At 42.0% G+C, this 27,722-nt stretch overlaps 1 protein-coding gene across 12 annotated transcripts in view; it reads left to right on the forward strand.

Annotated features, from left to right (window-relative positions):
- The window catches only part of MAP4K4 (mitogen-activated protein kinase kinase kinase kinase 4), a 191,457-nt gene that overhangs the window by 135,019 nt on the left and 28,716 nt on the right, over window positions 1-27,722 (forward strand). For 3 of the 12 annotated variants that reach the window (XM_054163147.1, XM_054163146.1, XM_054163150.1), the window contains exons 9-22: window positions 1,236-1,314; window positions 3,268-3,443; window positions 4,122-4,194; window positions 4,652-4,862; window positions 12,240-12,401; window positions 14,478-14,564; window positions 15,230-15,451; window positions 19,712-19,873; window positions 21,892-22,122; window positions 23,073-23,179; window positions 24,664-24,815; window positions 25,470-25,567; window positions 26,518-26,693; window positions 26,999-27,119. In XM_054163147.1, the coding sequence (XP_054019122.1) occupies window positions 1,236-1,314; window positions 3,268-3,443; window positions 4,122-4,194; window positions 4,652-4,862; window positions 12,240-12,401; window positions 14,478-14,564; window positions 15,230-15,451; window positions 19,712-19,873; window positions 21,892-22,122; window positions 23,073-23,179; window positions 24,664-24,815; window positions 25,470-25,567; window positions 26,518-26,693; window positions 26,999-27,119 (2,057 nt within the window). Of the gene's footprint in view, window positions 1-1,235; window positions 1,315-3,267; window positions 3,444-4,121; window positions 4,195-4,651; window positions 4,863-12,239; window positions 12,402-14,477; window positions 14,565-15,229; window positions 15,452-19,711; window positions 19,874-21,891; window positions 22,123-23,072; window positions 23,180-24,663; window positions 24,816-25,469; window positions 25,568-25,908; window positions 25,918-26,517; window positions 26,694-26,998; window positions 27,120-27,722 lie in introns of all 12 variants that reach the window. The other 9 variants (XM_054163145.1, XM_054163149.1, XM_054163148.1 and 6 more) reach the window with 5 other exon arrangements.

Here is a 27,722-nt window from a genome sequence, read left to right on the forward strand (position 1 = left end):
TGCATGAACACCCATGTGAGGGCTGCTCCCAGGACACCTGTATTAACAGCATTTGAGCTACCACTTGACCTCCTTTTTGCCATACTTTTTTGTTCTGTACACTGGGTTGTCTAGACAGCTTTCAGTTAAGAGCTGGGGATGGGGGGATTTATAAGCCTAGAATTGAACAGTAATATTTTTCCATTTCCAAACCAAAGCAGAGCTTGACCTTTCTTTGTGTAAAAGCACAGGAGGGGCTTTTGAGAATTCAGCAACAATCCAGTGTAAATGCTGAACAGCTCTTGCCTTAGTCTCTGGTCTGGCGAGTGAGCTCTGCCTCCTCCAGTGGCAGCTGAGGAGTCCCGTCCCTGAGCTTGGTGCTCTTATGGCATCCAAGGGGCTTCTCTGCCAAGCATAGCTCCTTATTTGTGAATTTGGAATCCTCTTCACATCATTCTTGTTCCTCCTGAATTTCCATTGTGTGGAAAGTGTTACCTTTTCCTGCAGTGATCATTCAGACTGAGACTGATGATGCAAGAGGCCAAACATGAAAGATGCTTCAAATAGATGATTTACTTCCAGTGGGGGTTTCTGGGGTTTTCTCTCTCCTTGCTCCCTTGTTCCCGTTTGTTGGCTCTGTTGTGGTGCTTGCCTGTAGAGCAGGAGGAAAGGTTGTCTGTCAGGGATCCTGAACTCCCACTGAGCATCTCCTGAGACCGACAGGACTTTTTTTGGACAAAAGTAATGAGTTTACATTTCAGTTCTGCAGGGAAACCTTTTTTTCCATACAGACCCTCTGATGCTTCAAAACTATCAGGAGTAAAGAAAGTCTCCAAGTCTGGAGAGTAAAAATAAAGTGTCCTCCATAATGAGAGAGAAGGAAGGTAGAGGGAAGTTTGTATGAAACTGTTAACTATTTCATTCTTTCCTTCTGCCATCACCATCTCCCAGTATTTTATTGACCACAATGTAAGTTAAATGAAGGCGGGCCATGCACAGGTGTTCCCATCAGGGTTGATTATGAAGTTTAATCCATTCCTTGCTCTCTTTCTCTTTGTGGGGCCACTTTTGCCACATTGAGCTGAGGAATTGTTGTCATTTTGGGCTAATTCTGTGAGCTGTATTGCCGTCTGTAACTGCTGCATGTGTGGTTGGGGTGGCAGGAATGGGTGTGGAAGCTGAAGCTGTGGTATTGACGGAGAGCAACTAAGTCAACCTTTCTTTGTTTCTGATGGGTTGTGTTTTCTTTCCTTCAGCGCTTTGTGACATGCACCCCATGAGAGCACTCTTTCTGATACCCAGGAACCCTCCTCCACGGTTAAAATCCAAGAAATGGTATGTATTAGTTACATCTTGTTTGTAGCCCTTTTTGTAATGTGATGTTGTCTTGTGTCTCAGCACATGCTTTTTTTTGTTACTGTGTCCACAGAACCATAATGCCAAAAAAACACTCTGTGCCATTGAATTGAGGCATGAAATAAAAAGTGGGCATTGTTTATTTAGTTCTGCTTGTCCCACAGAAATTTTATCTCAAATTGTGTGAAAATAATAAAAAAAATGCTTTCTTTTTCCTTGACAGAGCAGCATCTGTATTGAGGTGACAAATAGATTCATGTTTTAAAAAATAGACTCCCACAGCACTCTTACTATGCAGTATGTTTTCTCAGATGGGTCGTAAGACAGAAACAGAACAGTACTACAGTGTTATAGTTGCTAAGTTGAAAGGGGCTATTAAAACTAATGAAGGCTTTTACTATAATTATTGTAAGTGATTGGAATTGAGTGTGTGCTTCTCGCCAGCTGAGAAGAATCCATTAGTACTGGAGGATTTCCTCCCAGTTCCTAGTTAGAACTGGCATATAAGAAACAAACATACTCTCTAGAAAGAGGTTTTGTATAGATTGAATGTGATCATAGGATGCTGTGATCCTGTCAGAGTAATGATGTGATTTGACTGCCTATTCAGTGTCAACGGAATATAAACCTGCATGCTTGCTGGGCTTGGTCTTTGCTTGGATTGACTTATTTACACTTGTACTATCAAGACATCCCTCTCCCTCTGTCATACTTGCTTCCTGCATATGTTAAATGAATAGAGGTGCATATGTAATATTTGCATAAGCCTTTCATTAACCTTTTTGTTTAGACTATTAACACTTCAGGTGTGAGGAATGAAAAAAACCAAAGCGAACAATGAAATTGCCTTGCATTCAGCTTCTTAGATTATGGTAGGAAAGTGAACCAATGGATGAAAACTGTTCTTTCTACACTTAACCATGTAGTTAATGTATTTGCTGCCCAAGCACAGGAGCAAGTTGAGAGCACATAGCAATCTAAAAGTAACCCTGGGGAAAGCTAGTGCTGCTGTGACTCAGCTGTTTTCGTAGTGTGCTCAGTGGCAGGTTATGAGGAAATAGGGAAAAACAATGAAAAATGCACTTCTGGTTATTTTCATTATCATCATTTTGCAAGGCAGCTTTTCCAATGACTTATGTCTGAAAAGGTTGTCTTTCAAGAGTTAAGATGAAGTGCAAAGTTAGGAAGATGGTGCTCCAGCTTAGCTAATTCCCAAACTGTGTCAGTTCACATGATGTGCCGGAAGAGCTCAGTTCAGTTCATGCCCTTAAATTGCATCACTGAGAATTTGACCCCAAGTGCCTGTGTTGAACAGACAACATTGTTCAACACTTACCTATTGTTCTATGAGGATTTTTTGTGTGTGTATCTTCAGGTAGAAACTGAAATAATCTTAAATTGTTGCAGATCTCTCTCAGTGAGCCCAGGTGCATATAAAAGCAGTGTGTGCTGCTTGTGTCAGGGGAATGTTGGCCACAGTTCTTGCAGCTTTCGGTACGGCTGTTCTGAAGCAGACATGCCCTTAGATAGTATGGGCAGGTGGAGACACATCAGGGCTGCCCTGCCTGTGCTCCAAGCAAGCTGGATGCTACCCAGCTCTGGTCCAGAAGCAGCAGATCTGGGTTTGCATGATTTGCCTTCACTAATAGATCCCACCTTTCAAGGCAATTACACCTGTGAAAGAGGACAGCTGTGTGAGGCTCTGCCTAAGCACTGCAGTTACGCTAGTATCGTCGTGTGTCCATGCAGCCCAGTGCTCAGCAGGAGCACACTCGGTCTGTTTAGGAGGCACACCTGCAGACAGCACTTGTATCATGCTTTGGGCCATGATGCTCTTTGAGGAAGGACACTAGACTTTGAGGAAGAACAGAAAAAATATTCAAGCTGAGTTGTAACCATGATCTTGTTTTGTTTTCCTCCCTAATTTCTCAGGTCAAAAAAGTTTTTCAGCTTTATAGAAGGTTGTCTCGTAAAGAATTACATGCAGCGACCTTCTACAGAGCAACTCTTGAAACACCCCTTTATACGTGACCAGCCAAATGAAAGGCAAGTCCGAATCCAGCTGAAGGACCATATAGACAGGACCAGGAAGAAGAGAGGAGAGAAAGGTATGCAGCTGCTAAAAGTCAAGTATTGCAGCTTCTTAAAAATGCACATCATTGTCCTGCTTTCCATTCTAAATTGCCATCCTTACAGAAGCTCCAAACCCTTGCAAGGTTCTTTTTGAATTCATGTTTTGACTATCAACAGACTTTTTGTTCTGTCCTCTACAAGGAAGTATTATTTTCAAGTGTCTAATTTTCAGTTAAGTTAAATTTGACTCATTTATGGGTCATTGCCTCTTCCATACAAGCATTAAACAGCGTTTAGGAGGATACTGGCATATATGCTTTTCCCTTTTTTGGTCTGTGGTAGATTTGCTGCTGGAATGGTGCCATAAATCAGATTCACAGGGAATAAGCCATCACAAGAGCTATGAGGTGAACAGAATATGACTTGGGTAGTCTATTTTCTTTACTCAGGTGATGCCAAGGTTCTCTAGGTGTCTTGTCTTACATGTAAAACTTGGTGTTGCTCAGGGAATTTGCTGCAAGTCTGCTGTAAAGCATTGTGAGCTTTACAAGTGTGGGAAGATAAGCTTGTATACATAGAATGAATTCCAGGGTCTGTGATATATCTTCTCAGTGAAGGATATAGTAACAGGTTCATTAATGCACTACTGCAACTCCCTGCTGTCCTAAAATTAAAGATAAGCACTATCAAAGCCTTTGTTTCTTTGCTGTTAGATGAGACAGAGTATGAATACAGTGGAAGTGAGGAAGAAGAGGAGGAAGTGCCTGAACAAGAAGGAGAGCCAAGGTAAGAATTGCCTTTGAAGGGGCTCTATGCTAATTAAGTTTGAAGGTCTGTGACTATAAATCAGGAGCACACTAAATTTCTGTATCTAATTAGGTGCACACACAAGCCACACAAACTACACAAAGGTTTGAATACCTATTTTGTGACTGCTAAAGGTTTTAAAGCCCCCTGTTACATGGCTTAGAGCCAGCAAGCTCTAGGTGGAAGGAGATCTATGGCAAATACGATTGGTCAGGATTTCCACAGTGTCAGAGTTGGTCCTTATTTTGCTTGACCTCATTTCACACCTTCCACTGAGAGTATCTGTTTATATATCCAGTGTCTTCACTCCAAAAGAAGTGAGATTAAAATTTAACCTCATACTATATCTTACTAATATTATCCTGCTTTGGCAAAGGTATTTAAGGAGGCCGCCAGGATTTATTGTACAGGAGGTTTTAACTTCCTCTTGTTGCAGTTCCATTGTCAATGTGCCTGGAGAATCAACCCTCCGACGTGATTTCCTGAGACTGCAGCAGGAAAACAAGGAACGGTCCGAGGCCCTTCGGAGACAGCAGCTGCTGCAGGAGCAGCAGCTCCGTGAACAGGAGGAGTACAAGAGGCAGCTGCTGGCAGAGAGACAAAAGCGCATTGAGCAGCAGAAGGAGCAAAGGAGACGGCTAGAAGAGGTAGAGACAGGAAACTAGAGTTCAAGGGGCAGAAGCCCCTCTTCTGCTTGTGTTTCGCATTCCCATGCCCACTTAAAAAGAGTTCCCAGCAGCCCCAGCACGTGGCGGGAAAGAAAACAACGCATGCAACAAATCCACTGGCAAAAGCAGAGCATAGTACTTTAAATCTGTGTCTGGCTACTTAAATATAAGCTATCTTCTAAAGCCAAAGCTGGGTTATTTAAAGGTATCTGGGGGCAGATGTAAATGGTTGCTATTCCAAAGAAGAGACAACATGTCTAGATTTTTAGTAGCTGTAGAGAAGGACAGATCTGAATTATTATCTTAGGGGGGCATTAATTTATTTTTTAAAAAGTGCACAGTGCCTCAAGATTCCTTTTTTTGACTGCTATGGTATGCTTCAGTTTCCTCTTAGTAGCTTTGTCAAATATCTGTGTTTGGCACACTTTCATGGTAGGTAGAAGCCCATCTTTTATGTATTACCCCCACATACATAGTAGCGTGGTGACTAAAAGCCATCTAGATCAGCCATCTAAATCAGTGTTAAAACGACAATTCTGCAGAAATTACAAATACATGAATCAGAGTTTTGTGTTATAATAAGTATGCAATTTGTGTACACGACTGGAAGATAACAGAAATTTAATCTACATGTTACAGTATTGTTCTTCCATACATTTTGTATATCATGGTTCAACCCTAGCTGGCAACTGAGCCCCATGCAGCCACTCGCTCGCTCCCCCAGTGGTGGGATGGGGGCAAGAATCAGAAGAGTGAAAAAGAGCAAACTTAAGGGTTGAGATAAAAATGAGACAATTGGTGAAGCAAAAGCCATACATGCAAGAAAAGCAAACCAAGGAATTAATTCACCAGTTCCCCATTGGACAGGCAGGTGTTCAGCCATCTCCAGGAAAGCCAGGCTCCATCATCATGCATAATAGTTAATTGAGAAGACAAAACATAGTGGCACGTGGGCATGGACCCTTAACAACGTCTTAGGAGGGAGGAAGGAGACGTGACACTTTGAATGTACCCCACCTTCTTCCTTCTTCCCCCATCTTTCATTGCTGAACATGGCATCATGGTGTGGGACATCACTTCGGTCACTTAAGGTCAGCTGTCCTGGCTGTGTCCCTTCCCAGACTTCCTGTGCACTCTCAGCCTACTCACTGACAGAGGAGCAGAAAAGTCCTTGACTCTGTGCAAGCACTGCTCAGCAGTAACTAAAACGTCCCTATGCACCAACAGCGTTTTCAGCACAAATCCAAAGCACAACTCCATACTAGCTACTGTGACAAAAATTAAGTCTTTCCCAGGCACAACCAGCACAACCTCCTAGGATCTCATGTGCATTTACATATATGCAGATGGAATATGCAGTGTGAGCTTCAGAGCTGTGATTCTGTGCGATTTCAAAACAGTTCTTCAGGCCAGAGGTGGCTATGACACAGAGCTGAAGTGAAACCAGTCCTCTGGCTCCTCAGGAAGTGTAGAGTCAAATTCCAGTCGTCCTTAAATGACCTCCTGCTTCTGTCTCTGTTTCAACTGTTCACTTAGCAATGAGGGCAAAACTACATCCAGTCTGGCTTTCCAAATCCTGGTAATGTTTAATGAGGACGCAACCAGGACCAAATGCTGATTTGCATCCCGTGACGTGTTTACATAACAAATAATACAACATTCCAAATAGCTTTCCAGGTCACATTATGCTCCTTATCCCTCTTTTTTCAACATGCAAGTGAGTTTAGTGGTGCTATAAGGAGGGATTGGTAGAAAAGAATCAGCCACGGATGAAGCCAGGAGGATGGAGAAGGGGGAGGCATATAAACCCCATTTCTCTTGTACTCCTTCCCCACCTTTCTGAGATTGCCAAGATAAACACTGTAGCCCTTCCAGCTTTTAAATTCTAACTCTGTAGGATTTTGTGGGGGGGGAGCAAATAATAAAGATGCTAGGAAAATAAAGTATTTTATTGGTATTGTTAAAGGTAAGCAAAAGTTGATATACTGCTTAGCCTCTGAATTTTCTTGTAGTCTGGTAATCAAGGATTTCTTTTAAATGCCCCTTTAATTTCTGAGGTTCTGCAGGTGGTACTTTTTGGCGAGGAAGGGGATTATGATTAAATTATCTAGGTTGTTTAACTTTACTAATCAGTGCAACTCCTAAAATCTGGAGTTTCTTTTTGCACTAAAGAAGATGCTGCTGCTAGTACTGGAAACAAAGTGATGCGTATTTTTGCTGCACAGGGCTGAACTTTCGGGGGATGCTGCAAAAATCATTATATAATGAGCAATTAAAAAGGAAAGCTGGTTACCTGAAGGTTGTATTTAATCAGTCCTGCTTTTTAAAATCAAAACAGAACTAACAACTTCCACAACCACAAGATGAGATGTAATGTAGGTTAATATAATGCTGGAAAAGGTTACACATGTGTAAGTTTGTAAGAGAAGGCTTTACCTTTTACTGAGTCTATAACCCTTTCCTAGTTCCCCTGGGGACATAAATACGAATGATGAACTATGAAGGTTTTCCTTTTGCAGGTGATGGGCAGGCATCCTGTTATTAAAGTGACTTTTAAAAAAGGCTCACATGCAGCTTTCAAAAAAACCCCAAACCACTTAGTTTGTTGGATCTTGCTTTGGAAAAATGGATGATCTCAAGTGATTTTTTACAAAACAACAGCCAAAACAAGCTCGTTAAGATGGGGGAAGGGTGTTAGACACATATTTAGATAAACATCAGCATTGTGACACAATTGAAAGCCAAAATATTGAAATGTTGTCAGTTTGTCCTTAACTCACCCCCCACTGTTTTGATGAGGCCAGTAAACAATGAAGGGCCCGGTAATGTGAGCTAAGATTGGTGTCGGGCATTGAATCTTTGGGCTTCCATCACTTTGTTAATTATTTAGACCAAGCTTTGCTTTCTTGTAGTTTTAGTTGGGATATACCTGTTTGGGTAGAATTTTTGCTCTAGATAATCTCCCTGGATAAGTTGCTTATACTTCACCCGCCTTCTCTTCCCCTGCTGCTGCCCCTCATTTCCTAAATGATAATTGAGTGCTTGTTCTTACAATACTGGCACAGAGCCTAGACAGTTTTGACCGAGACTGCAAAAGGAGCGGAGTTTAGGACATCTGCCAAAACCTGTAATTTTCAGTAGTGTTATAGAAAAGATTACTTTTAAAAAGGCATATAAGTGACTTCTAAAATTCATTGTTGCAGCAACCTTACAATTGACGTGTTACTGAGGAGATGGAAGTGATATGTGGCCAAAGTACAAAAAAATGAAATTAAATATTTTGGAAAGGGGATCATTTGTCCTCCTCCCAATGCCGCTTAACATAGAAAGATTAGCTGCATAAATATTATCTGTATGGCATATGCTTAGACAGTTAAAACAAGAAATGTAAGCTGCTTCTGGCTCGTATATGGTAGAGTCCTGTGGAAGCAGATTTGTGGAGCACGGTAATTAAAGTGCCGAGGACCCAAAGATTTCATGTATTTAAAGACAGGAGAAGTTCCTTTGGATTAGCTGAGGTCTAGACTGTGTGCCTGCTTGTGGTTGGAGTGCATCTGCCTTTTTAATTCCATCCAAAAGGAGTGGTTGGCACTCTAAGACATCTTCAAAATATGAAACAAAACTGGGTAAAGTGGAGATGATTGGATGATTCACTTCAAAAGAGCACTCCTGATCTGAACCAAGATGCTAATGTAGGTGTACCTGCAGGCTAATTTTTGCTAGGGCTTTGTTTCTTTTGCAGAAGGGAAGATTATTTGTATCTACTTAAATTGAATTGCTTGCTGTTTGCATTGGTACTGACTAAGAAGTTTTACTTCTGGTACATCACTATTGTGGGCCCAGTAAAAGTATATTAATATTTCCAATCCTCTTCCCAAACTGATACCAGGTTACCTAATTATTTATGAATTAAATAATTAATATATGTATTTATCAACTTTCACCTGAATATAAGACATAATAATAATATGAATATAAAATTAGAGTATCTATATTCAGCATTTTGCTGTAGGAACAGGGTCCTGAATTCACTGGCATACACCAGCTGTGTATGTGGTTGCATTGCCCCCTCCTGGCAAATCATGCTCTACTGCATGGTCTTCCAGTTTGGTGATGTCAGGTTCCATTATGAGATCATCATTAATGCACCCTAAAACCAGACAGTAGGATTGAGGCTGTATGTTCTGTATGGTTTTTTTGTTGTTGGCGCAGTAAATGCCAGTTTTGTGAAGTGCAGTAATTTGAATCAGAATGGACTCTGTCAAAATTCTGTTTTGGCATCTCTGATATTTCTTTGAGGAGTTCCTGCCCTTATCTTCTGGGTAACAGCTCCTTGAAAATTAACTTTTCATCCGACATGTACAAGAAAGCTGGTAACAGCATGTTGAACTACAGAAGATCTGGATGTGCGGCAGTGATGTCAGTGAATCCAGATCTATGCCTTCTGTCTATTGGGCAACAGAGGTTTTCTGTCACACTTTTTGGTGTGATATCCAATAGTCACACTTACTACATTGAGAAGCACAAGTTTTATAAACAGAACTGACACAGGTTTAAATAGTTTTCCCTGTCCTCCTTCCCTCCTTTGGACAAGTCTAAGGAACACAGTGACCAGGTCTTTCTTTGGTGTGTTTTTGTGGAGTAGTTACTAGAGCCAGTCAGAAAGGCAATTTTGGGTGATGGATGGATGGTAGGAATTCAGCTCAAGGGGGCTTGGGTCCACAACATCTTGCCATCAGACACTTTTGCTATTACATTGACAAGATGTAGACTAGGACCCAAGAGTTGCTTGTCACTGTAGGTTTCCTTTCCCTGGGCTTATTAAAAGTAAATTCCACAGCAGTAGTTTAATGTTCAGGTTTCAAAGGCCATGTGCAAAGGAAGTGAAACTTCTCTTTTACAGCTAGGGCTGGGAATAAGTGCATTGTTTGTAGGTCATTTGTGTGGACTCCTGAAGTGCCAGGTGCTTCCTCTTTGCACTCACCTGGTGAGGGGCTGAGGTGGTCCCTGATGGGGAGGCAGAAGTGATGCCGAGAAACCCCATCTCTCTGTGTACTTTGACACATAGACAGCAGCACATTGTGCTTTGGAGATTCAGCTTAAACTCATACTAGTGGTAGAAAATTTTTTTTTTCCCTTTTGCTGAGTAATAAATATGTAGTATCAGTGCTGAGCTCATGGTTTGCTTAACAAAATCAGCTGTTAAAAGATGAAATCTTTATTTTTGTGATGCCATGGGAAATCAGTTCTTGTAGTCAGTTTGTAACTTCTCTTTCTCATACTGAGCTCAGTTATTTATTATCATTGTTGAATACTCCTGCATTGATTTAAGAAGCAATGAATTTATCTAATCCAAAAGACCCCAGCTCTGCCTATCTGCCTTATAGTGAGAATGGTGTCATCTCAAGACCTGCAATATATTCACTTAACAGTGTTGACAGAGTGTTGTTAGACAGGCTTCATGTGTTTAAGAAATGTTTGAGTTGATAAATGTGGGTATTAATCAGTCAGCAGTGTGCTGTCGCATCCTCAAGGCAATAAAATTATTGTAATTCACATCTTAGTTTTCTTAAACAAAAGCCTGTCAAACTTGATTAGCCAAGAAGCACCTGAATATATTGACTTAAATATAGCAGTTGTTTGACACAGATGTGTATATTCAGAAAGAAAAGAGCTGGCTTAATCCTTTTACAGTGCTTAAAAATGGAGAAGGGGAAGCAGTGAGACCTATGAAATGCACTGTGTGCTGTAGCTGCCTTACAGCACTTTTGCTATTTTTGTATCTACACTCACTGAAGAGAGCTTGCTTAAACAAGAGAGAAAAGGCTGGTAGATGAACTTCATTAGGAGAGGAGATATGAGAGCAGGGAAGTTGTGTTTCTTCCACACTAAAAATGTGGGGGAGAAAAGAGCTTATGTCTTGTGGCATAGGAGGGTGGTAGTGAACCCAGGATGGTGCTTTGGGCCAGTAAGGAAGGTATCATAGTTGCAGAGTGAGTGTATTTGAACAGTGGATGCATCCTTCCCAAAACTGCACCTTGTTAGAGACAATCAGAAAGTGGCTTTAAGTGCTGCTAATACTTCGCCATCTGTTTTTTTCCCCCAATGTTACTTCTCCACTGTCATGTCAGAGTCAGTTCCAGAAGACAGTAAAGCCTCTTGAGCTTTCAGTTGCTTTGTAGTCATGCAGGGTAAAGTGCTCAGCACGACTACTTGGAGTGCCTTAAGACTGTCAAACCTGTGGCACCTCTGAAATTTGTGATAGTATTTTTCTTAACATGAATGTGAAAAGGAATAACCAATATAATTTCTTTGTTTTGTTTATTCTTGGGATTAAATTTGTGTGTACTTTTTTTTAGTTTTCTTCTATAATTTTTTAGCATATTACAGAAATCTATAATGGAAGTAGATGTAGAAAGATTCCCAACTGATAGTTAAACAGAAGACAGCTGGGTCTTTCAACACTTAGGCAGTTGTGGGAGGCTGCCTCAGATTTTGAGGTAGGTGGAGTAACTGGATGCTTCTATAGACGTGCGGGAAGAGTTGGTCACGACTCTATGGGCATTTAAAATGTCTCCTCTGAAGTCATATGTGGTGCTTTACACACATAAATGAGTCAGTTCATTCTTTATTGAGCTGTTCTCCAGGTTCTTTTCAGACTGGAACAGGCTTATCAGTGCCAGTTTGGTTTTGGGTCATGTGTGGAAGCTCATCTAAGTGTAAAAGCTTAGCACAGCTGGTTTTCCTCTTTTACATATGGGTGCTTTTGATGTTCTGGGAGGGGCTGAGGTGGTGTTGGTCAGCCTTCCTTCTGTTTTAGGCAAAGTTCTGGGCACTGCCTTAAGCTGAGCTTGGTTGTTGGGCCAACACCACGAAATTCTCAGCAGACCATGAATTGTGTTGAGAGAAGCAACTTACCCAAAGCTCAGATAGTAGTCATTGACTTTTAGCTGATTCAGTGGGGCTGGTAATTCCCTTTTGGCAGCATTTAGATGATGTGTTGGAGCCAAGAAAATTGTCACTCTGATTAAGATTTGAGTTCAACAGGTGTTCAAAGATTGAGATTTCACCGTGAAGAGCAGCAGTGAGCTTCCACACCTCAGTTGTCAGGAATATGGTGTGTGACATTGTGCGCTTGAAGAAAGCAGAGAGAATAAGTAAGGCTTCTTTTAGGGATAGTTGTATGCTGAGTATGAGTTCGTTTCCTGATGGAACACTTGCATAAAATGTTTTGTCACTCAGTTGCAGAGCTTGCCAGGCCTGGTAAATCCCTTTCTTCACAGCAGAAAACAACCCCACCTCTTTCTTTGATAACAGCAAAAGTAAAACTTTGTGGTTTCTTTTCACTTTTTGTAGCAACAAAGAAGAGAACGGGAGGCTCGAAGGCAACAGGAGCGTGAGCAAAGACGGAGAGAACAGGAAGAGAAAAGACGTCTGGAAGAAATGGAGAGGAGGCGTAAGGAAGAGGAAGAGAGAAGAAGGGCAGAAGAAGAAAAGAGGAGGGTAGAAAGGGAGCAGGTGAGTCCATGATACAGATACATGCACAATAGGTTTGTTTCTTCTAAATTCTATTTAATTTTTAAAAAAATTAGTAAGCCTAAAGCAGCTTAGAGGCAACCTAATGCTGATCCTTTCATCTTGATTGTCTCTGACTGCACACGCACTAACATAGATTGTAAGGCTTTATGGAAAATTCTGGCAGCCTCAGGATTCCCTCAAAAAAAGAAGTCTTGTTGCAGTACTCATTCTAAATTCAGCTTGTGCCCCATGGCTTATCTAAAACCCATCAGAACTGGCAAAATCATCACTGGGGATGAAAATCACTCCTAAGCCTGTCTTGCTGGATCAGTGGTTCTTGCAGGACATACCCCTGTTCAGAATGCCTCCCAGAGAAAGGAAGCTCTGTTGCTTGTCAGCTTCTGGCACCCAGAATTGGTCAGAGTCTCCTTGTAAACTCTGAATATTTTGAATTTGAGGTGGAACCTTTGAGCTGCAGAGAATTTTCCTTCCTAGAACTTCAGTATGCAATCTCCCTCTCTTGCTCTGTTTATTTAAAATCAGCTTTAATAATATATGCCACTTTGGGCAGCAGACACGTCTTAAGTTGTGTCAGTGTGTCCCAAAATACCTTTGAAAGTACAGGTGAGAAACCTTTTAAACTGTGAAATTCAGCTGCTATATTTTGCATGAAATCTGCATGACTTAAAATCCTTTAAAAACTTCAATCAGGGTGATAATCTGGGTAATAATTACTGTGCATGTACTGCAAAATACTGATCCTATATAAAGGGCCAAAACTACTGTCCTAGAAGCTGGTTGTAAATTTTTCCTTACGTGAAGTAATTGTATTTGAGATCATTGATGATCGTGTTACTGGGGTATTTTACTGTGTTTGTATGTATTTAAAAGATTTTTGAGTCAAAAGGAGAGAAGACTAACCAGTGGGAATAAATATATGGAAAACCCTCTAATTACAGCACAGCAATTTGCTTTTTGGGCAGACACCGGGTATTCCCCCAGCTGCTTTATAAACTGTTGAAATGCTAATTACGCACAGTGCCAATAATGACAAACGATTAATTGATGTGGCCAAGCTGAACCACCACTCTGAAGGACTTTATTATTTAATTTTTAGAAGAAAAGACATGCCTCATCTCAGAATTTTTTGATAACTCAAATTGCGGCTCAGCCAGTGTGCGTAACAGCAGTGTAGCGTATCTCATCAGTCTGTCACGAGATCTTCTACTGCTCCCATCACTATATCACTGATCCATTAATTTCTTAATGCATACACTGTAACTGTGTGCGTGAGCTTGTGTGTATGTGCGCATGCACATGTTATATACTTTCATAATTGCATGATAGGATGTTACCAGCTTGGGTTTGGTGCTTCAGAATTTCAGTTCTTTCAGGGGGGTCAGGTGAAGCAGTGGGGAAACCTCTCAACCTGTTGAAGCTGCAGGTGAAAAGATGGCTAGATCAGAAGAGTGAGCAAGTTTGGTCCACTGTTTGTTCCGGGTGGATGTTTGTTTGTGTCATAATCATCACATGGTTTGGCAAGGCTGGCAGTGTCTGCTCAGGAGAAGCTTCTGGTGAGGGCAGCGGGGAGATGGCAGGGCAGGTCCCATGTGCACTTGGCAGAGCCCCTGTCGGGGAACTTGCTCCAGGTCTGCCTACACCACGCCTGGCTTCAGCTGTTGCTAACAGTTCATCGCACCAGTGCAACAAACTAATGTTTAATACAACTTGCATGTGACTTTGTATTGGCTGTATTGAGTCAGACTTGCTGTGTTTTAACTTTTTCCAAAACCTTCAAGTGCATTTTGCTGCTTCTTGAAACCACTTCCAAAATATGTAAATGAGCTCTGGCCCATGCCAGCAGCATTTGCAGGAGTGCAAATTTCAGAATGGAAGGGGCCAAAATCTGATACTCAGAAGGCAGGGCTTCCTAAATTGTTTTTCAGGCACTAATCCATCCTGAAGTGCATTTCTCATTAAAGCTGAACTGGGGAAGTAGCGTGTGGTGTTCCACCCAGGGGATTCTGATGCATTCCTTTTGAATAAATTTATTGCTGGGTAATTTCTATGTGACAGGAGTATATCAGGCGACAGCTAGAAGAGGAGCAGCGGCACTTGGAAATTCTACAGCAGCAGCTGCTCCAGGAGCAGGCCATGTTACTGGTAAAGCACTGTATCTGTTTTGTTCAGTAGCTATAGGATCCATTTATCTGGCCAGTCCTAGGCTTCCCTCAGTTGGGCACAGCTGCATTGACAGTATGACAACAAAGGAGCTTGATTAAAAGGCCATTTACGCTAGCATCGTGGGCTGACAGGCACATATGAGAAGTGGTCACACTGCTTTCTGGGCACTAAGAGGAGGCTTTATATTAAAGTGGAACAGTTCTGGTATGGTGATCAAGTTTCTGAGCAGACCTTGGCATTCAGTGGAGAACTAGAGTGCTTACGTTGCAGCTCAAAAGCACACATGATATGTAAATCCACCCCAGGATACAATGGCCTCGTGTTGGTCTAAATCATTGTTTTATGAGCTTCATACTGGATTTAGTATAAATAACTCTTTTTTTTTTCCCCCTTTAATGAAAATCTGAAAAATCAGTTTTGACATAACTCTCCAATCACTTGGAGCTTAGCTGTACACTCAACTTTCCCAACATGAGAAACATGCCATACTGGTCTAACTTAGCTCTTGGTTACACTTAAGTGATGAAATGGAAAAAAAAAAAGGCAACAACAACCAGAAAGGTGCATTTTAAACGGGATGAATAGGGGCACGTGCACCATACAGTCAATGTCATATCTTGAATTACTCACCTGTTCTCTCAAAGGAATACAGATGGCGAGAGATGGAGGAACACCGACAGGCGGAGCGACTCCAGCGTCAGTTGCAGCAGGAGCAGGCCTACCTCCTGTCACTGCAGCACGATCACAGGCGGCAGCAACAGCAGCAGCAGCAGCAGCAGCAGCAACAGCAGCAAGATAGAAACAAACAAAGCTATCACACTCCTGAGCCAAAATCCCACTATGAGCCTGCTGAGAGAGCACGTGAGGTAAGTACTCTGTGTGGGAGGAATCTTCTGCCCACTTCACTACCCCTTCTTGCTGGCATCTTTGCAGCTGCAGTGCTACTCTAGTACAGTTGGAGGCCAAAGTGTCACTCATAAGGGGCAGCATATTTTTGAAATACCAGTTGCTGGTTTCTTAATGGAAGGGCTGCTTCTGAGTACTTCTGCTGTAGTCTTTGGAGTTCAGAGTTTTGAGGTATAAAGGGTGGAAAGAAATTCTGGAAGAGTGCAGACTGAGGGGACTTGGTTTCAGAAGCTTCATGTCAGCGCTTCTTCAGACATGTTTTCATAGGAAGCATTGGTGCAGCTGGCGATCTGTGTCTCTGGCAAATACTGGCAACTGGAAAGTGAGAGGCAATTGGAAAGCATGAAGCTATGATGAATGCTTGCACACAGCACCTGTTTACCCATTTGGTGCTTTAGCTCTTGTTTGAAATTTCCTTTTCATGAATACAAACCTGCATTTCATTAGTTTTGTTTTCAAAGTGTTAAGTATTGTGGCCGTTTCAAACCACCACAGTATTCTCTTCTGACATCACATCCTGCTTTTGTGAAACTGTGGTGTTACCTTCTTGGACTTTGGGCACTCTCAAGTCAATCTGAAATCATCACAGTACTTTTTGTTTCACTGAGTAGTCCTCTGTCTTCACTGGTCTGTGGGTAACAATGCAAAGCAAGTAATTGCCTCTTTGATGCATACTTGGCTCAGTTTCAGTGGTCTTATTCTTATGTTTCCCTTGAGCACTCTACTGGCCACAAACCACGTAGACCAGGCAATACTGGTCAAAGCTCTTAATGGAATTCATCACCAGCGTGTGGGAACTAGGTAAATATATTTTGGAACAAGAACAAAAAGTCCATGGGGCTGTTGAACATGATAAAATGTCCACCTTCATCCAGTGGTACTTCATTGCCTTTGAAGTATTGCTGTTTGGGCTTGGTGAGTACAAACTCATTTTCTTGTAAATACTGTTGTCCAAGTTCTTTATAAACCATGTTTGAACTACCTCATCCATCCCTCTTGGTTGTTGAAGTATCTGGTACATCTGTCTCTCTTGCAGAAGAAGTAGTTAAGAGTTGTACAGTATGTGATGATGCAGGCATAGAACCAACCCTCCTGTCCTTGTTTCACATTCTTGGCCCATCTTGATGTAATTCCAGCACTCTTGTCCTGCCAGAAGGTTGTTTTTGGCGATATGCAGAGCTGTGCCTGCTCCTCATCTCCCATTTTCCTTTCAGAGCTGAAAAAGAGAGAAATTCCTGAAGATTCAGTGTGTTACATTCGTTAACAGAACCACTGACTCTCTCTATTTTTCTGTCATAATCTTTTTTCATAGAATCATAGAATGGTAAGGGTTGGAAGGGACTTCCAGAGATCGAGTCCAACCTCCCTGCCAAAGCAGGATCACCTTGGGTAGGTCACACAGGAATACATCCAGAGGGGTCTTGAAAGTCGCTAGAGAAAGAGACTCCATGATCTCTCTGGGCAGCCTATTCCAGTGCTCTGTCACCATTACAGCAAAGAAGTTTTTCTGCATGTTGCAACAGAACTTCCTGTATTCTAGTCTGTATCCATTGCCCCTTGTGCTGTCACAGGACACCATTGAAAAGAGACCAGCACCTTCTTCTTGACACCCACCCTTCAGTTATTTGTAAACATTAATAAGATCTCTTTTCTAAGCTAAACAGATGCACGTCTCTCAGTCTTTCCTCATAAGACAATGTTGCAGTTCCTTAATCACCTTTGTAGTCCTCTGTTGGACACCCTCCAGTACATCCCTGTCCCTCTTGAACTGGGAAGCCCAGAACTAGACACAGTCCTCCAGATGGGGTCTCAACAGGGCAGAGTAGACGAGGAGGAGAGCCTCCCTTGACCTCCCAGCCACACTCTTAATGCACCCCAGGATACCATTTACCTTCTTGCCACAAAGGCACATTGCTGTGTCACGGATAACATTGTCCACCACAGCTTCAAGGTCCTTCTCTATGGAGCTGCTTTCCAGGTTCCTCTTTGCCCAGCTCTTCGGTCTTTCTCTTGCTGAATAGCTGCGCAGTCTTCTGGTATATCATCCACTAATCCCACTTTCATGTCATCAGAAAACTTGCTCTATCATCTCATCCAGGTCATTCATGAAGATCTTGAATAAGACTGGACCCATCACTGACTGCTGGGGAACATCACTAGTTACTGATCTCTTACCTGGACTCTGCACTGTTGATCGTGGTCCTCTGAGCTCTGTTGTTTATCCTGTCCTTTTGTTTTTCTTTCTGGTTGATCTAGCTAGAAGGAGTAAAGAGAAAACACTTAAAAAATAATGGTGTCAGTAGCCAGATCTTCCCAGAGATTGCTGTGTAATATTCTTTTTAAAAAATGTGATGGAAGTGTCACCGCAATCTCTTGGTGCCTGGCAGCGAGAACAAGACCACTTTCTCTCAGCAGCAGGCATTAACTCTGAGGTCCTTCTTGATGTTAAGTGGTGAGTTGGAGCAACTGCTCCTTGGCTCATATTTTCAGGTGTATTGCTTTCCAGAAATGGTCTCCATCTACAGAGATGCTGACCATCAGGGTGATAAGCCAAAATAACTTTCCTGTTCTGGCAAAGTCTAATGGTGATTAGGTTTGGGGGATTTATTTTTTTTTGCCCTACTGCAGTAGCAATGAGGATAGGAGGAAAAGGACTTCTTGGCTCTGGGAGACAGAAGGGAGCTTAGAGCAAGAAATGAGACTTATGTAATTTTCTGGTCCAGACAGTCAGATGACTAGAACAGGGCCTGTTTCTGTACAGGGATGCACTTCTTGCCTGGATTTAAGGATATGTGGCTCATGCAGTTTATGTGCTTTGTGGAAGAAACCTCCTATCAGCTACTAGAGACATGAAAGCCTGCATTTTCAGACAGAAGGACTTAGGGCTTTTGTTTGGTCTAATTAAAACAAGGAGTCTGGCCTGGTTTTTAAACTTTAAAAGATGGCTCTGAAGTTGACCGTGGTGGTGAGAATGATTGTAGGTTGAAGATGCTTGCTTCCATTATTGTACTTCCCAAGACAGGGTATATTTTGTGTAGAAGTGGCAGAAGCTCGTCTGCTTGTTCCCATAGGCAAACTGTTACTGTCCTCAAATTTTGGAAAGCAGAGGCAAGTCAGATTTGTAAAGCAGTCCAGCTGAGGAGTCCTGGAAAGCTACGCCTGTCTTCTGACATGGTTATATGAACAGTCTCTCCAAACCATCACTGCTAGGGAACGATTAGGAAACTGCCCAATACTGGGGTGTGTGCTCCAGGCACAAGAGTTAAAATCTTGTGAGCAAGATCTCAACAAATGTAATCAACACAGGGTGCCAGTTAGATCTTTCTTTGATGTTTTGATGAAATACTGGGAGTTTAGCCTTCCTCAGAGGCAGCTTCTCTGCCAGAAATGCACAGTCTGCCTTGGTTCCAGCAGCAGACCATCTTAAGAAATTAGGTTCTGCTTGGAACCTCTCTCTATCTCTTGGCCTTCATTCCTCTTAATTTGTTTGTAATGCTTTGTGGCCTTGAAAATGGTTATGTTTCTGCATGGAAGCTCACTTGATGTTCTTTTGAGGACTGAGTGCTTTCAGATAACAAGCTCTCAAGGTTAGTGTATGATCACTTCTACATCTCCCTGAGAACAAGAAACAAGCTGCTGGATCTGATAAGAGAGAGGATGAGTAGTCCCACAGTTTCATACCTAAAGAGCCTCAACATTGCCAGGTATAGAAGCATATCCTGTGTTTTTCTGCATTGCTAAAGAGATGAGCACAGGGAAGCAGATAATGAGGTACTGTTGGGTGAGTAAAGGTGGGTAACCATAGTAAGAGAACAGCAATGGGAAATGTACTTCTAGATAGTGAATTTTTTTCTGGGTTTATATGTCCTTTTTATTGTCTGTGAGGGAACTACTGATGGATAATAACTAGTCTAGGCAGAAAGAAGCCCCATTATGTCTTTCATCATATTTATGTAGATGTCACTTCACATCTTACTGCCTGCTGTATCCCCTCTTCCTAGTATAGGTTTTCCATATTGGCATACTTGCCACTTCAGTGTAGTTCATTCTGTGTTTAACAATGCTGGTGGAAGTGGTAGAGAAAAAAATTCCTTCCAAGCCCCAAATGTATTTGGTTTCTTTATGGTAAAGAAACCAAAGGGGTAGCACTCACCATCATATTTCTACTGTCACTTGGTTTTATAGACTCCCAGGCTTAACCTCCATGTATTTTGGCTTAGGTGGAGGAGAGATTTAGAAAAACTAATCAGGGGTCCCCTGAAGCACAGTCTAAACAGATGGGCAAAGTGTTGGAGCCACCAGTGCCTTCAAGATCAGAGTCTTTTTCCAATGGAAACTCGGAACCTGCTCAACCTGCCCTGCAGAGGCCAATGGAGCCCCAGGTAAGTGCTCAGAAAAGTTTTGGTGAGCCTGGAGGAAATGCAGAAGTCCTAACACATTTTCTTCAGATTTGCAGATCTTGACACTTAGAAGGCCTTATGTAAAAGGTAGCACTGTTAACACAGAGCAGCTTACTCAGTAGATATGCTCTTTTTTCCCTATTTTTACTTTTTATTGATAAACTGATGGGTTTTTAGTTTTGGGACTTTTTGTTGGGTTTTGAGTTTTTTGGGGTTTTTAAGTAATAGATTAGAACTGTCACATTCTGTTATTATCTGTGCAATAGTGAAATGGTAGGCTAAACACTGGTGACAGTTGTGGTACACTTTTACAATTCTGAATTTGATTGGTGTAGGATACTGCCAAAAAGGATGTTCAGGAAAGAAATGAGCTTGCTAGAGTTTTTTAATTCCTGCAGAAAAAGCTAACTAAACATGTGGTTTTAATAGTATGAGCACTGCTTCAAAGAGATTTACAAAACATGACTAAGAAAAGCAAGTTTGTTGTCAGTAGGCCTGCAGTTGCTAAATAGAGCTCTACACCACCTCTGAAAAAAAAAGCAGAAATCACTGAGCTGCATGGCTGCCACTGTTCTGTTGTTTTTCTAATGAAGAGCCTCCAGATCTTATTATCTGTATGTCATACAAATTACAGCTTGAATTTAAAAAGTAACTTTTGTCTAAAACTTAGACATAGCTCATAAATTCTGAGCAATTTAGATAGACTAAATTAAACAGTGTAGTTCTACATTCAGTTCATCTGTTTCCATGCAGAATTCTCTTCTCCCAAATTAAGTCTGTTGATGACAGTGCAAGCTAAAACCATCCCTGATTGTGACTAGGTATTGCAGCTCTTTTGGGTATCAGGAGAATTTGAACAGACGGGAGAGTGGGAGAAACCAGGACAGGACTTCATCTCTTACTCATTAATTCCTGGCTTTTGTTCAAACCTCTATGACTATTTCAAAATATTGGACTTGTATCTTCATGCTCTCTGTGCCAGTTGCTTTTAAAGTCTGGGTCTTCCACTCCTATTAGGGATAATCAGACTCTTCAACAGCTGTGTGTATTAAAATTGAGGAAATAATAATGATATAAAAACAAATACAACCAGTCTACTGAAACTAGGATTGGAAGCAAGGCTCTGCTTAACTACTGGTGTGAAAACAGCGAGTTCCTCAGATGCGACCTTTCCTTCTCCTTAGCTTCAGAAATGAACTCTGAAACACAAATTTGTATGCAAGGAGGGAATAAGATGAAGGGTCAATATGGATTTCAGTGGAAATCCCAATGGACTTTTAATTCTGGAGTCCCTGTTGTGCCTTCTTAGTATGTGTAATTGAGTATGTGTTTGTGTACACGTGTGCTTAGTTTGTGCGTAAATATGTATATATGTACAGTGTACGGTACATATATGGCGTAAGTGTAATATGCATCGTACATATGTATACTATGGACAATATATATTATGGCTTTTTGATATATATATTGCAATAACTGTGAAGGAATAAAGGCTTCTTCGTTACGGTCTTCCTCCAAAAGTTTGGAAGTGTATCTGGTTCCTGAATTTATTAGGCAATGTAAACGTCTGTTGGTTTGAACATTTTGCAGCATTCTTTAATGTGGTACTTTCCTTCAATTGGGTATCTCCTTCAAATTTCCCAGCCTACCAGTGCTGCCATGAGACCTGACCAATGCCCACTGAAGACTGGGTAGTGGAGACTGACTTACGTCTTGAGTGGTCTTTGGGCTGTGCAGAGATTAGGGTCTCCTTTTGTTCTGAGCACCAGTATATATGTATGTGGAGAGCGCATCTCACAAAAGAGTGCATATGTGCTGTATTTGAAGTCTTACGTTCTCTGGGCGCTTGCCTTGCTTTGAAATGCATTGATTTCACCCCACGCTTATCTAATGCCATAACCAATTTGTCTTTGCCCACCCCACCTGCCTTTATTCTGTGTTAATTGGAAAGCCAGTTATGCTGAGCGCATTGAATGTTTTATGTTTTGTTTTCTTGTAAGGTACAGTGGTCCCATCTGGCATCTCTCAAGAACAATGTTTCCCCTGTCTCGCGATCCCATTCCTTCAGTGACCCTTCTCCCAAATTTGCTCATCATCATCTTCGTTCCCAGGACCCATATCCACCTTCACGCAGTGAAGTGCTAAATCAGAGTTCTGACTCTAAGTCGGAGGTACCTGACCCCACCCAAAAGGCTTGGGCTAGATCAGACAGTGACGAGGTGCCTCCAAGGGTAAGGAGTAGAAAGACAGATGTGTGCTCTTTTTCTTTTTCTTTTTTTTTTTTTCTCCTTTTTTTTTTGAAGATGTGATACTGTGGGCACTAGGAAGACTGTGCCCTTGTGCCAGCATTGGTAACAGTATTATGGAAGGCAGATGATAATGTAGGTGCTCTTCAGTCAATGGGTTAATGATAATCAACCTCAAGCACAATACTGAATCTTCATATGAAACTCACAATTATTTATAGAATGCATCTATTTCAGAGAGACAATTTGTTATGCAAAGTTAACAAACCATTAGCATATTCAGGAAAGAATTTAAAATATCCCTGAAGTTATTGCTCAGAGTTTAATTTTCCTCTTCATCTGTTAGCAACCCAAACTATGAATCATACACATATTTAAAATTGAGATGTAACTGAACAAAAAAGAAACATTCAATATATTTCCTCCTCCTTTCCCCTTCCCAGCCCCTCCCCCCTCCCATCCACTGGGATTTGCTTCTTCTGAGTATATTCTTGCTCCCCCACCAGTCTTTGCCTTCTGCTGTTCCATTCCCAGGCATTTGTTTGGTTCCCCTGAGCTTATTCTCCTAATTCTCATGCTGTTTCAGCAAACTGCTTTGTGCCTCCCCTGCTTCAGTCAAAATGCCATATTCTTTTTAAATGTTTCAGTAGCTGGAGGGTGGCAGGGTGTGTATGTGTTTGTCTGGTAACTATTTAAACAGTACTTAATGTTGTTAAGACTGGACTTTTAGTTCTCTTAAAAATCTGAACAGCATCCCCAGTTAAGGCTCTTGGGTTTGTGGATGTTTGTTTATTGCTTTTGGTCATCGATGCTAGCTTGGACTTAGAATTATGTGCTTTCAAAATCATAAGAATATGTTCATTAGCAGAAGAGGTTTATTATTTTTCTAAGCTCTCTCTTCTTTGTGGTTTTAACACAAGTTTTTCTCTCCTAAGGTACCTGTGAGAACAACATCTCGCTCACCAGTCCTGTCCCGCCGTGATTCTCCACTGCAGGGCAGCGGGCAGCAAAATAACCAAGCAGGTCAAAGAAACTCCACGAGGTTTGTAAGCCTTAGGCGTCCTTACCTTTCTTTAATTGAAAGGGAAGGGCCCTTGGGAAGCTAGACATTTCTAGAAAGCTTCTGGCACTGGATGTTGGACTTGAAAGAGAGGTGAATTTTAATTCCTTTTCAGTAGTGATGAATATTGATTTCCCTGGTGTAGTCAATGTGCAACACTGGCAAAATTTCTTCCTCCGTGAGCTGCCTGCCCTGTAACTTCAGCAATAATTTCAAAATATCCTTAAGATTTCTGAAAAAAATGTGGCCATTCATGTCTTTTGGTGCAACAGATCATCTGAGACATACTGTGGGCATCAGAAGCATATGTAATGTCTAAAGTGAAGAGATCTTAGAAACTTCCTGGTGAACCATCCAGAACCAGGCTTTAAGAGGTGGAGAAGCATCCATAAGCTGTGACACAAAGTATCTGAAGTCAGGAAGGGACTGTCTCCAGAGCTCAGCAGAGCAGAATGGACAAGGCAGCCTGGAACTGGCTGACTGGACAGGGGAGAGGGCATTCTAAGAGGGATAGGCAGTGATGTCTTTTCAGGTTGTGCTTGTGTGGCCAGGACACTTCGGAGCCAATTTCAAACCTGCTGCATGCAGGCTGAGAGAGCTTTCCACTTTAGTTTAGATATGTAAGAGCTGAAGGCAGCCAGTTTCAAATAAATAGCTTACACCCACCTAAACTTCGGGTTTTTTCTTACCATACTAAATAAAGTATAATGAGGAGTGATTAATAGGTTGAGAGAGGTTGTCCTTGCCCTCTGCTCTGCCCTGGTGAGGCTGCATCTGGAATATTGTGTCCAGTTCTGGGTCCCTCAGTTCAAGAAGGACAGGGAACTGCTTGAAAGAGTCCAGTGCAGAGCCACAAAGATGATTAAGGGAGTGGAACATCTTCCTTATGAGAAAAGGCTGAGGGAGCTGGGTTTCTTTAGCTTGGAGGAGAGTGAGAGGTGACCTCATTAATGTTTATAAATATGTGAAGGGTGAGTGTCAGGAGGACAGAGCCAGGCTCTTCTCAGAGATACCCAAAGACAGGACAAGAGACAGTGGGTGCAAGCTGGAGCATGGAAGGTTCCATGTGAACATAAGGAAAAACTTTCTCACTGTGAGGGTGACAAAAGACTGGAACAGAGGTTGTGGAGTCTCCTTCACTGGAGACATTCAAAACCTGCCTGGACATGTTCATGTGTTTACCTACTCTAGGTGATCCTGCCCTGGCAGAGGGGTTGGACTACATGATCTTTCAAGGTCACTTCCAGCCTCTAATGTTCTGTGATTTTATGTGATTCTGTGATTTCAAATGGAGCCACTGCCTTGGTTGTGAAGCATCACTGGTGTCCTCAGCTCAGTGTTAAGTGCTGTTTCAGATAAGTTGCAAGCAAAACACTGAGGAAGAGTGATATTTGAATTTAGAAATGGGAAATGGGAATATGATGCTGAAGTTTCTAACAAAGACTTTCTTCCCTCCCCTGATACAGCAATATAGAGCCTCGTCTACTGTGGGAAAGGGTGGAGAAGCTCGTACCAAGGCCAGGTAGTGGCAGTTCTTCGGGTTCAAGCAACTCTGGCTCGCAGCCTGGCTCCCATCCTGGCTCTCAGAGTGGGTCTGGAGAGCGGTTCCGGATGAGATGTAAGTCCTTCCCCCACCCTTCATAGTGTTGCATTTCTAAATTTATTAAGTTGTGGAATGCTCAGTAATGATAATAACCATCACTAGGAAAGACCTTTGGCCATGAAGTATCAAAGATGAGTTAGATTCTGGCTCCTCCCATGGCTGTATCTCCTTGCATGGGAAGGATGGTAGGCATCTAAGTTGTGACAATGTGTTACTGATCCATCGATTCACATCCAGTCACTGCAGCATTTTCCTGTGTGCAAACAGCCTCTGTGCTTTTATAGCTCCCATCCTCATGTAAGGACACATTTTGATGCTTTTTGCTCATCACCTTAGTGCTTGCTGATCCTGTTCAGACTGATACAGATAGGTCTCAGTTGGGCTGCATTGGATGCTGATGCAGGTGTTCCAACTGGTGACTTAGCTTTTTTTGATTTAGAGCTTCAGTCATAGGTCAGCTGCACCTATACAGCTCATTATGGGTTTTTTCATAATCCTTCAGTGATGATATAACAGTGAACCAGTGAAACTTAGATCTTGCTGTTAGACACCCTCTGATAGCCTTCTCACCTTTCTTCTGCACTGCAAAGTCAAGTAAGAAAATGTGTTTTAGCTCTGCGCTTGATCTGTTTTGTAACTGTGTTCCTTTCTGGGTCTTGACACATACAGCATCATCCAAATCAGAGGGTTCACCATCTCAGCGTCATGAAAGTGCACCTAAAAAGCCTGAGGAGAAGAAAGAAGTCTTCAGACCTGTCAAGCCTGCTGTAAGCTGCATCCACTTTCCTATGTCCCTGTCTTTCAGTTAGGCCCACATAAAGTATGATGTGAGTTTCCATTCATGGTACCATTGGGACTTGACTTCAGCTTGAGTTGGAGTTTGTACCTCTGGGCTTTGCAGCATGTTCTGGGCTCTCCAATTGCCTGCACACATCACAGGACTTCAAACATTAGAATTTCCTCTGCTTCTGGAATTGATTTCTGCTTTCTGGTCTTCTTCCTTCCTAACTTTTAATTTCTCTCTTTCAATCTTGTGCTTCCTTCCTGGGGCTGGACCAATGATCATGCATTTGACCTGAATGTACCAATACTGGGCTGAATGGTGCAGGGAGAAGTGGTAAGACCTTTATTTTTTGCTGCTTTCCATGAAAGGTTTCTGACATTTTCTTGATTTGGCTCCTGTTACAGTTGCTTACATTTCTATGTCCAGTTGTATCTGGGGGATCACAATGTGTTTTCACAGTACTTTCAACTTTCCTCAAGACCTTTTTTTCTCTTGCTATTTTGATACTGCACTAGCACCCCAATCTGTCAGTTAATGTGTGAGGTATTTGCTGTAAACTGGATTCAGCTGAATAAAGCAGAGCAACACAATTAATTAACCTTCAAAATGTAGGAAAGAACTGTGACAATCAACCACTGTGTGAGGCTGGGTCCAGGTGCTTGCATATGTCCTTCAGATGGTATAATGTAATGTCATAATCAGGATAGTTTGGATTCAGAGTATGCACAGCTCTGTGGTAGGCCAAGGCCATCCTAGGTTGACTCTTCTGATAACTATCAGGAATGAATTAATCAAAGGAAGCAACACTGCTGTAGCTATGGAAACACAGCAGTGGACAAGTGAGCAAACTTGGGCACTAGTCCAGTGGTTTTGTCTTGCAAACTCTTCACTCTGTTCATTGCAATATAACTTCTTTCTTCCCTCTCCCATCAGGATTTAACTGCATTGGCAAAGGAGTTGCGAGCAGTAGAGGATGTGCGACCTCCACATAAAGTCACAGATTATTCGTCCTCAAGTGAGGAGTCAGGGACAACAGATGAGGAAGATGATGACATGGAGCAAGAAGGAGCAGATGAATCTACTTCTGGACCAGATGATGTCCGAGCAGTGTTAGTTCCAACAGCGTTTTGATTTTTTTCACCCTGTTAGGGACTTGAAGGCAAAGGACCTCGGGTATTTTGGCTTGCACATTGGTTCTTTTAGCTTACAACAGTCTATGAGAAGATGCAGCAGCCACTGTGTACTCACATTATAGAACACTGAGGGGAATCTTCTCAAAAAGTAGACTCCTATAAATTATGTTCCACTCTGATCACAATATAAATTAATTTTGAGTGTGCTTTCATGCAGGGCAGCAAAAGCTAGGGCACAAATGCTGTTATCTCACTCCAGTTATTTCTTGTCTGGCAAATAGGTCAACACTGAACTTGAGCAATGGTGAAACAGAGTCAGTAAAAACCATGATTGTCCATGACGATGTGGAGAGCGAACCTGCCTTGACTCCTTCTAAGGAAGGCACCTTAATTGTCCGACAGGTATTGCTTTTCCTTCCCTGTGCAGTGCTGCACCTTTTCTGTGCTCATTAACCCACTCGCTCATTCACCCATGCTGTTCCTACATTATATTTGTTGTTTGTATGATCAAGACGCAGCTGTAGTGAATTTCAGATGAGCAAGATGTTTGATGCATGCAAAGAAGAGAGTAGCCCTTCACCCCTTGCTTCTGTTTTGCATGCTTTCCAATGACACCCATGGCAGCACCATGCAGAGTACATCAAAGTCTGTAGGAGAGAAGGGTAGAAAAGCTACAGTTGTATGGAGCAAGTACTTGGAGCAAGAACTTAGTTTAGGTTTACCATAGAACCAAACATGGCTCTCAGGAATGGGACTTGGGAGGGAGGCTGGGGGGAGGCATTATTTTTTTGTTGTTGTTTTGAACCTGCAGTTGAGGGCATACAGACCACCCAGATAACACACATACACATACAAATTCATGGAAGAGTTAGTGTGGGGAAATGGAGAAGCAAAATAGGTGGTGAGGCAGAGAATATGGACAGAGCTAGAGCACTGTGTTGCCTTTGATTCTGAAAATACTGCATTCTTGTGCCTCTGAAAGATAATGATGCCCTGCTTTTAAAT

The sequence above is a fragment of the Dryobates pubescens genome, chromosome 7 (assembly GCF_014839835.1).
Source record: "Dryobates pubescens isolate bDryPub1 chromosome 7, bDryPub1.pri, whole genome shotgun sequence".
Classification (NCBI taxonomy): Eukaryota; Metazoa; Chordata; class Aves; order Piciformes; family Picidae; genus Dryobates; species Dryobates pubescens.